The following is a 9,831-nucleotide window of genomic DNA, read 5'->3' on the forward strand; positions in this document are numbered from 1 at the left end:
TACTCGAGTTGTATCACTTGCATGATTTCGTACACTTGCGAAAAGCCTGTCATTGTTAAAACCCCATTTTAGGATGTTGAACCGAAAGCGGGGCAACCTCTGTCATAAAGTGGACGTTTTAAGGAATGAAGTTGAAATGATCCAGCAAGCTCTGGACTTAGATCCTTATAATAAAGAGCTTCATGACTAAGAGGTGATCTTCTCAAATGATTTTCGAGTAGCTCTTCTTGATGAATAGTTCCTTAAACAGAAAGCGAAAGTCCATTGGTTGAGCGTAGGTGATCAAAACTCAGCTTTTTTCTACTAGTCTTTAAGAACAACCAGTAATTTGTGAAGAATTGATAGGATCACGAGGGGTTCGGGAGAAATTGTGGAAGGCTAAGAGATGGTAGAGGAGTTTGTCTCGTTCTTTGAACAACTCCTCGGTACTAATAGCTCGGTTACCTCTTTGGAGAGCATAAATGATATGTTTCCGATTCAAGTGTTTGATTTCCATAGGACTAACATGATAAGTTCGGTCTCTTCAAAGGAGGTAACGCAAGCTACATTTAGTATTGGTGAGGATAAAGCTCCAGGCCCAGATGGATACTCGACAAAACTTTTTAAGGAAGCATGGGGTATTGTGGGGGCTGAAGTCTCAAAGGCAGTCAAGGATTTTTTCATCCAAGGCAGATTACTAAAGGAGATTAATGCCACCAATATAGCTCTTATCCCGAAAATGGAAGTTCCTCTAACAATAGATGATTTTAGACCTATATCTTTTTGCAATATGATTTATTAGTGTGTTTCAAAGATTATTTCGAATAGGGTGAAAAGATGCCTAGTGGATTTGGTGGACAAGACACAGTCATCTTTTGTCCTAGGAAGAGAATAAGTGATAATGTGTTATTAGCACAAGAACTTTTCAAAAACTATCATAGGGAGAGTTGAGCTCCTCGGTGTACCTTCAAGGTAGACATACAAAAAGCCTATGACTTTATTGATTGGAGCTTCCTAATACAATGTTTGAGAAAGTTTGGTTTTTCTCGTTAGATGATTGGTTGGACATGACAACTTTATTCTTGATAGCAAGTAATGGGGAGTTGCATGGTTTTTTCCTAGGAAAACGAGGTCTAAGACGAGGGGATCTGCTTTCACCTTGCTTATTTACGTTGGTAATACAAGTCTTATCACTTATCATTCGCCGAAGGATTAGGGAGAGAAGAGGGTTTCGATACCATTATATGTGTAAAGCTCAAGAAATTAGTCATCTTTGTTTTACAGATAACCTTTTCCTATTATGCCATGGGGACCCAGAGTCGGTGCAAGTCCTTAATGATGTGTTGACAGATTTTGTTGATAGGTTAGGATTGCAACCTAATTTAGCCAAAAGTTATATGTTTACATGTCAAGTTGGCTAGGAACATAGACTCGTTATCAAAAACATCATGGGATTTGCAAAAGGGCAGCTCCCAATTTGTTACCTTAGAGTTATGTTAATTACCTCTTGCTTATGCCATAACGACTACTTACTCTTGCTCGACAAAGTGGAAAAAAGGCTGAATGCTTGAAAAAATAGGTATTTGTCCTATACCGGCTGCCTCCAATTGGTTATTTCAGTTTTTTCATCCATGCAAGTCTATTAGGCATTTGTGTTTATCCTTCCTAAGTCAATTACCAAGGCCATGGAGAAAATGATGAGAACTTTTTTATGGTCGGGAAGTGAAATGGTGAAAGGAAGGGTAAAGGTGGCTTGGAAGGATCTTTGTATCCCTAAATCGACTGGTGGTTTACGTATTCGACTGTTGGGATTATGGAATGTTTCATTAATGGTTTACCATCTTTGGAGTGTGGTTGCTAGAAAAGACTCTTTGTCGGTAAAGTGGATTCATATTGTCAAACTTCGAGGATGTAGTATTTGGAAAGTTCAAGTGTCATGGGACCCAAGTTGGAGTGGGAGGAAGATTCTATAGATCAGGGATAAGGTAAGGAATCATATTGGAATCACATTGGAAATGGTCATTCTACATCTTTGTGGCATGATAGGTGGCACCCCCTTGGCCCACTAGATGAAATTATTCCATCTAGGATTTTTTATGAATCTATATTGGGTCATAAAGCAAGGGTTTGAGATGTTATTATTGATGGATAGTGGGTGTGGCAGAAGAATATCCAACAAAGGTTCACTCAAGTAGTTGGTTATAATTTTCCGATCCCTCGGGTGAGTACTTAGGATATGGTTCATTGGCGAAACAATGAAGGAAGAGTTGTCAAGCTCTCATCCAGGAAGATTTGGCAGGATCTTTCCCAAGAGAGTGCACTGATGCCTTGGCATTGTCTTGCATGGGCAAGAACTTGTATACCTCACCATTCCTTCATCATATTGTTAGGCTAACAAAAATAAAATTATAAATTATAAATTACAAATTCCATTACTTTGTAAAGGTAGATTCTCAAAAGTCAAACCAACTTACTTTAAATGTTATGAAATATAAATACAAATGTATTCACATTACTTTTTCTACAAAAGTTTTTATTTACCCCCCTAATCTTTAATTTTATTTTATATTAGTCTCCGTTCATGGTTCTTGGTTCTGGTCCAGTTCCTAACTATAGGAACCAAAACCAAAACCAAAACCGCACAGTAACGGTTCCAAAAATATGGAATTGGAACCTACTCATTGACTATCGGTTCTGGGTAGGAACCGGAACCAAACCCTGGGTACCCACCGGTTTCGGTTCCAATAGGTTCTTTTGAACACCCCTATGGTTAGCAGTAAAAAGGAAATTGCTTACTCAAGATAGGATGCGAAATTAGGTGGACATGGAAAGCGTCCAGTATGTGTTATGTAATGGTCCCAATGATTTGCATGACCACCTCTTCTTTGCATGTCCTTTCTCCAACACTATATGGGGTTCCATACAAATTAAAGGAAAATTCATGATGCTGCTATATGGGTGGGATAACACGATATCTTGGTGTGTTAGCAGATTTCGGGGTGAAAATATGTATACAGTTTTGGGGCACCTTTTACTTGGGGCAACAGTCTATTTTATATGGCAAGAACGGAATTTCTATTTGTTTTTGGACCAAAGGAGAAGTCAAGAGTGCATTGAAAAGCAAATTTTTGAAGTTGTACGACTTAGACTCCATAGCCTTCGATTCAAAGATAATGCTAGAGTTACAAAAGTAGTGAAGGATTGGGGTCTTCCTGAGCAATGTATTAATGTGGGTAGACATAGGAATATTTGAGCTTTTTTTTTTTTAATTATTATTATTTTTTTTTTATGAGGATGATTGTAGGGTTAACATATCAAGAGGGTTGGGTGCAGATGTTATGTTTTGTGGAGTTTACAGTCTGCTTTGATGTTGTCAGGGACAATGGGGGAGTACGGAATTGGTGCATCAGCCTAGTTGTTTATTCTTGGTAACATAGCCAAGACAAATTACAAGTCATTATGGAGGGTTTTGTATGTATTGGGGAATTATGAGTAGTTGAGGTTTTTTTACTGCTGATAAAGGAAAAGTCTGCAAGTTCTACGGTGTTTTTAGTGGTAGGATTTGCAGTTTTTACTTCTTTTGTTCTAAAGCTTGTGTGGGCAACAGTGTATAGAGATCTTAATAGGGTGTTTTTTGCTACCTATGTATAGGGCTTGGTTGTGTTGTTCCCAAGGACCTTTCTTTTTGGTTCCTTGAGGTTGTGATGGTTGATGGTTAAGGGGTATATATGTTTTGTTTCTTTTGCTTGCTGCAGTTCTTGGGCATGTCCAAGGGTCAGCTTAGGAGGGATTTCCCTTTTGTAGGTTGTATTCTTTATTCTTTTTAATATTACCATTTACCCAAAAATTATGATTTGGTTAAATAATTAAGGACAGTGAACTTAATCACTATGGTTCTCCACAACTTAATTAGTCCACCTGTTTTTTTCTTATATATTATTGTAATTGGAAAATACTTATGTGGTAGCAATGACTTTTTTTTTTTTTTTCCTTTATTCTATATTTCTTATGTTAACTGAGAAATCTTATTAGTATTAATTCAGGCAGTCAGGCACTGAGCTTTACCAACTTCATCAACATTGTGATTAATGGTGGCAAAAAGGTGCATGTTGAAGGAGTTGGAGTGATATATAGCTACGGATGACAACCCCAACATAGATGGAACTCATGTCCAGATTTTCAAGATGTCATATATGATCACTAGCTCTCCTATCAAAAGTCAAAACTAGGGATGAAGCAAGTCTCAAATGTTTGGTAGAAACCCATTATTTAACAAAATCCCTTCAAACTAACAGGTGTCTTCTTTTAATTAAAAGAAATCGAAGAAACTTCATAAATTAACCAACACTGATGGCATATCACCTTTAGAGTATTGTTTCATGGAAAGATTCATTATGTGTAAAATGGATTCATACGGTCCACTTGCGTGGAAGGAACTTTTGGAGTGTAAAAGTTCCTTAGGATGTTAGTTGGTGGTGGCGAAAGATTTTGGGGATGAGAGATAGGTTAAGGAGATATATTGGTGTTTCCCTGGGTAGTGGGTGCTCAATTTCTCTTTGGTATGATGCATGGCATCCTTTGGGTCCTTTGGATTAGATCATTCCTGCTTAGATCTGTGTATGCTTCGAGGTTGGGTTATAATACTAAAGTAAGTGATATTTTTCTTAATGGAATTTGGAGTTGACCGGAGGTTATTCGGGAAAATTTCCCCCAAGTGGTGAGTAATATGACGTAGAACATCTGGCAGATGAATTCATGGAGTCGGTTGAACGTCAGAAGTCCATGCGTAAAGCCTGAAGGTCCTAAATGAGCATGCCATATTCAAACGGCCATAACTTTAGATCTAGGAAGAGTTACAGGGCCCGTAAGATATCGCTGGAAAGCCTATTTTGAGCCCCTTGGCGTGGCAACCCGCTTTAGCCAGCTAGCTAAAGGTCATTTTTTAGGTCAAATTCCACCATTTTGGCGTGTTTCGGGGCTGTTTTAGTTGTTTGCACATTTTTTCCTATTTTATTTCAGGTTTTACTATTTTAATTAATTTAGTTTTTGTTTCCTTTTGCTATTAGGAGTCTTATTAGGTTGTTTGTCACCCTATAAACTTATTTTTCGTTTTGGATGTCATTCAATAAATTATTCAATTTTTACTTTAGATTTTGCAGTTTAAGTTTCTGGATTGAGACTTGTGTTATTAGTTCTAAAGGTGTAGCCGTGTGCTAGCCTTATTTATCATGCTAACTCACTATGTCATAATACTTCTAGTGTGTCTCCTATCCATCCTTTTGATGATGTTTTTTGGGTCACTAAGGAGGGGAAGAGAGTGAACTTCTCTGTTAGACAAACTTGCTGGGATATTTCTCTAGAGGGTAGCAAGGTGCCTTGATTCTCACTCACGTGTTCAAGTAGTTGCATCCTTCGCCATTCGTTCATAATGTGGCTTGCCATTAAGCATAAACTCCTCACTCATGGCAGGATGTCTATGTGGAAGGACCCTTTGAATCTTAAGTGCGCTTTATGCAACAGCCTTATATATAGACTCTCATGATCATCTGTTTTTCGCGTGTCCTTTCTCAAATGAGGTTTGGATGTTGGCCCCATTTAGAGGTAAATTTTCAGCACCTACTAGTGGGTGGGACTCAATTGTTTTATAGTGCGCCAATTCCTTCAAAGGTAAAAGTATTTGGGTCACCATTGCCATCTTTTCTTCGCGACCATTGTTTATTGTATTTGGAAAGAAAGGAACTCCCGCTTTTTTAATGGCCAAAGTAAGCATTGTTTGTGGGTGGGTCAAAAGGTGGTTGGGATTGTTAGGCTCCGGTTAATGAGCCTTCCTTTGAAGGATAATGCTAGAGTTCAGAAAGCTATGGAGGAGTAGCCAATTCTTAGGGAGTATTTAGGAAGAGAAATATTGGGAATCGATGCTAGGTTGTTGTTGGTCGAGGGTGTTTTTTGTAGGGCATGGTTTCTTCTTGGTGTTGTTTGTTGGTATGGATGGTGAGTGGGCAGTGGGAGGGTGTGGGCTTTTTTTTTTTTTTTTGTTTGGTTTGTTGCATGGTGCATTTGGACAGAGATGTTTCTAGAGGAAGGGATCTGGTTGACAGTTTTTTTTTTTTTTTTTTCTCTTGGTGTGTGGGTTAATTTTTTTGTTTGGGGTCCTTTGTTGTGGCTGTTGCAGACTCATCTCTTGGGGTTGTTGTGTGGAGTTTGTGTAGCTGGTTGATAAGAGCTTTAAAGTATTTTGTTAGTGATTTAATTGGATTATTTGTGAGAAAATGTATTTAATTTGTGGAATTTGAATTTATTCTTTTATAAATACATTTTACAAGATCACAGGTGTATTTTGAGTATTTTCAGGTTCAAACTAATATTTTAAGGAAAAATAATGATGTAAATGGAATTCATGATGCGTAGGAACAAACGGTACAAGAATCGGAGTTGAAACGAGAAAGTTGTGACGTGTCGAAGATACAACGTAAAATTTGGAAATCCTTCAAGATGAGCATGCTTCGATGTTTTTGTCATAACTTGAGCTGTAGAAAGCTGAATTCAACGATTCCTAGGGCTTTGGAAAGCTTATTTAGAGAGCTACAAAGTTCGTGTTGATAACTTTACCAAATTCTGGAGATTAGGACTCATTGGACAGAGAGAACTATCGCTGCAGCGATGGGTCATGGGCCTCTCTGGGCTATTGCATTCTCCTAGTCCATATCTTAATGGGTTAAGCATTTAAATTCTTTTCTAAGTAACCTCCAAACCCTAGCACTATAAATTAGGGTCTTTAATTAGTTTTTGAGGAGATTGGAGGAGGAGAAAGGACGGCTACTATTTTGGAGATCAGAATTCTTGCAGTTCTCGTTCGCCAATTAGAGAAGTTTTTATATTTTTCTTTCTTGAACTCATGTTATTGAATACAATGGTTGTTTTTATTACTGTAATTATGAACTAAATCTCTTTTCTAGGGCTAAAGATGTAGCCCAATTTATGAATATGTGTTGACTTCATTGTTGTTAATTCTTATTGAGCATTAATTATAAGTTTTATTATTGTGTGTAATGCTTTCAATTCTTAAGGGTCCGAGAGTTGAATGATATCATGGGTTGGGTTGAGATCAAGAGGTGAAACCTGATTTGTCTAAGGTAATAAAACCATAGATTGAACAAATGCTAGAGATAGGTTACCGCAATCTATGAGGCTCTCGTAAATTCTATAGAACGCAATGATCTCCTAACTCCTAAATCTAACTTAGAGATATTTTGGGTTGTTGTTTAAGGGTTAATTTGCTTATTGTTCGAGAGAAAGTTAGTAGAATATCAGGGAATTTGGCTTTTAGAATAAGATTAATTGGGTTAGCAATAATTGTCAATGCACAGGATTAAATTGGTGTAAAATATGTGCCCTAGGTTTTCATATTGATCTATTTACCAAGTCATTCATAAAATTCTGCTTTTGTTTAGTTTTTAGTTTGTTATCTTATTCATTAAATTCATTCTTAAAATTCGATTTCATCAAATAGTAACAAAATAGACTAGTTTGGTACTTGGTTGGTAGTTCCCTTAGGATTCGACACTCGTTATTACTTGTGCGATTTCATACACTTGCGAATAGCTTGTCAAGTTTTTGGCGCCGTTGTCGGGGAACTATTTTGTTTTACCAATATCAATATGAAATTTTTAGTTGCTACTTTGATGTGTTTTATTTTTGCTTAGAAATTAAATTTTATTTTTGTTTTGTTTGTTGCTTTTAGCTAGAATCTGGAGAGTTTACGTTCAAGAGGTGGTGGTGATCTTAATCCACTAGATTTTGAGATCGAGAGAGCTAAACAATTGAGGAAAGAAAAGAAGCAAGCTGACTTTGAAAAATCAATGGCTAACACAAGAATTGTGAATCCCAATGTGGAAAATCAAGAGAATGAGAATGAGAATACCTTAGAAGGAAATGCAATGGGTGGAGCAGCAGTGGTTCGAAGAGCATTGAAGGACTACTCCAGTCCTACCATTGATGGGTGCTATTCTAGCATTAGGAGACCACCAGTTCAAGCAAATAATTTTGAGATCAAGCCAGCAATTATTCAAATGATTTAGTAGTCGGTCCAATTTGTTAGGTTACCTAATGGTGATCCTAACCTACATATCGCCAACTTTCTAGAGTTATGAGACACATTCAGGCATAATGAAGTATCCAATGATGCGATTAGGCTGAGGCTTTTCCCATTTTCTCTTTGGGATAAAGCTAAGGCTTGGTTGATTTCTCTGCCACCTGGGAGTATCACGACATGGAATGAGTTAGCTCAAACATTCCTCACTAAATATTTTCCACCTGCCAAGTCTGCCAAGCTGAGGAGTGAGATTACCAACTTTTACCAACAAGATTTGGAGTGATTGTATGAAGCATGGAAAAGGTATAAGGATCTTTTACGGAGATGCCCTCACCATGGTTTACCAATCTGGTCACAAGTGCAAACGTTCTACAAACGGTTGCTGCCAACTATTCAAGCCATGATTGATGCTGCAAGTGGGGGAGCATTGAACAATAAAACACCAGAGGAAGCATACAATCTGATTGAGGTGATGGCGAACAATAACTATATGAGGACTTCGGAGAGAACTTCAACATGAAAATCAGCAGGAGTGCACGAAGTTGACAGTTACACCATATTGGCTGCTCAACTTTCAAACATCCAAAAGCAATTAGGTAATGTGTTGAAAAAAAATGTAACTGAATTCTCTTCTCCAACATGTGACCTCTGTGCAGGAAATCATTCATCCAAGGATTGTTAAGAAGGGAACCCGTTTGCTCAGCCTGAACAAGCTAATTACGTAAATAATTTCCAAAGGGGGCAAGGGAATCCATATTCCAACACATACAATCCAGCATGGAGGAAACACCTGAACTTTTCATGGACCAAAAACAACCTCCTGTTTTTCAAACTCAAGAGCCAAAATCTAACTTAGAGAATGTGCTTACCAAGTTCATTGAAGAGACAAGCAAGAGGTTAGAGAAGACTGACATCCTTGTTCAAAATCAATCAGCCTCTATTAGGAACCTTGAGACTTAAATTGGGCAAATTCATAACATATTAGCGGGAAGAGTTCAAGGAGTTTTGCCGAGCGATACAGAGAAGAATCCCAAAGAAAAACGCATGCAATCACCTTGAGAAGTGGATGAATTTTGGGGAATTCAGAGGGTGAAAAATAGAAGCAAGAACAAGAGAAAGATTTGAAGGAAGAGCAGAAGAACGATCACTGTGGCGATGAAATTTATTGCCATAGCAATCGTGAAAATTTGGAGAAGCTCGTCAGCAAGAAGGATGATCGCCACGGTGATGATACTGGTGGCCGCGGCGAGTGTGAATCTGCTCCCAAATCGTTAGAATTTCCAACTCATCGCCGCGGCGATGAATCTGGTGGCTGTAGTGAGCATGCATCTGAGCAAAAACTTTCTTCGAGCCAGGCAAACCTTCCATACCTACAACGGTTGAAGAATTAAAAGCTTGATAAGCAATTCGGTAAGTTTATTGACATGTTTCGAAGTTTACATATTAATATCCCTTTTGTTGATATACTAGAACAGATGCCAAAATATGCAAAGTTTTTGAAGGAGATCCTCTTGCACAAGAGAAAATTCGAGGAACACTAACGGAGGAACGCAGCACGCTGATTCAAAAGAAACTACCACTTAAACTATGAGATCCAAGGAGTTTTACTATCCATTGTATTATTGATTGTTGTTATTTTAATAAATTTTTATGTGATTTAGGGGTAAGTATAAATTTAATGTCGTTTTCCATTTACAAGAAACTTGGATTAGGAGAAGTGAAGCCAACCACCGTGTCTCTCCTATTAGCTGATCGATCAA

General features: G+C 37.8%; 1 protein-coding gene and 1 non-coding gene across 2 annotated transcripts; one reads left to right on the forward strand and one right to left on the reverse strand.

Annotated features, from left to right (window-relative positions):
• The first annotated feature begins 385 nt into the window (after positions 1-385).
• LOC116121773 lies at positions 386-8,057 on the forward strand. The gene is made up of 2 exons (XM_031407722.1): positions 386-724; positions 7,725-8,057. Exons 1-2 carry the CDS (start codon positions 386-388, stop codon positions 8,055-8,057), a joined length of 672 nt encoding a protein of 223 aa, XP_031263582.1.
• A 249-nt stretch (positions 8,058-8,306) lies between these two features.
• On the reverse strand, positions 8,307-8,413 carry LOC116122090. Its single transcript, XR_004126836.1, has one exon. It is a non-coding gene; the product is annotated as a small nucleolar RNA R71 (small nucleolar RNA).
• Positions 8,414-9,831: the final 1,418 nt, after the last annotated feature.

This window comes from Pistacia vera, unplaced genomic scaffold (assembly GCF_008641045.1).
Source record: "Pistacia vera cultivar Batoury unplaced genomic scaffold, PisVer_v2 Contig102, whole genome shotgun sequence".
Classification (NCBI taxonomy): Eukaryota; Viridiplantae; Streptophyta; class Magnoliopsida; order Sapindales; family Anacardiaceae; genus Pistacia; species Pistacia vera.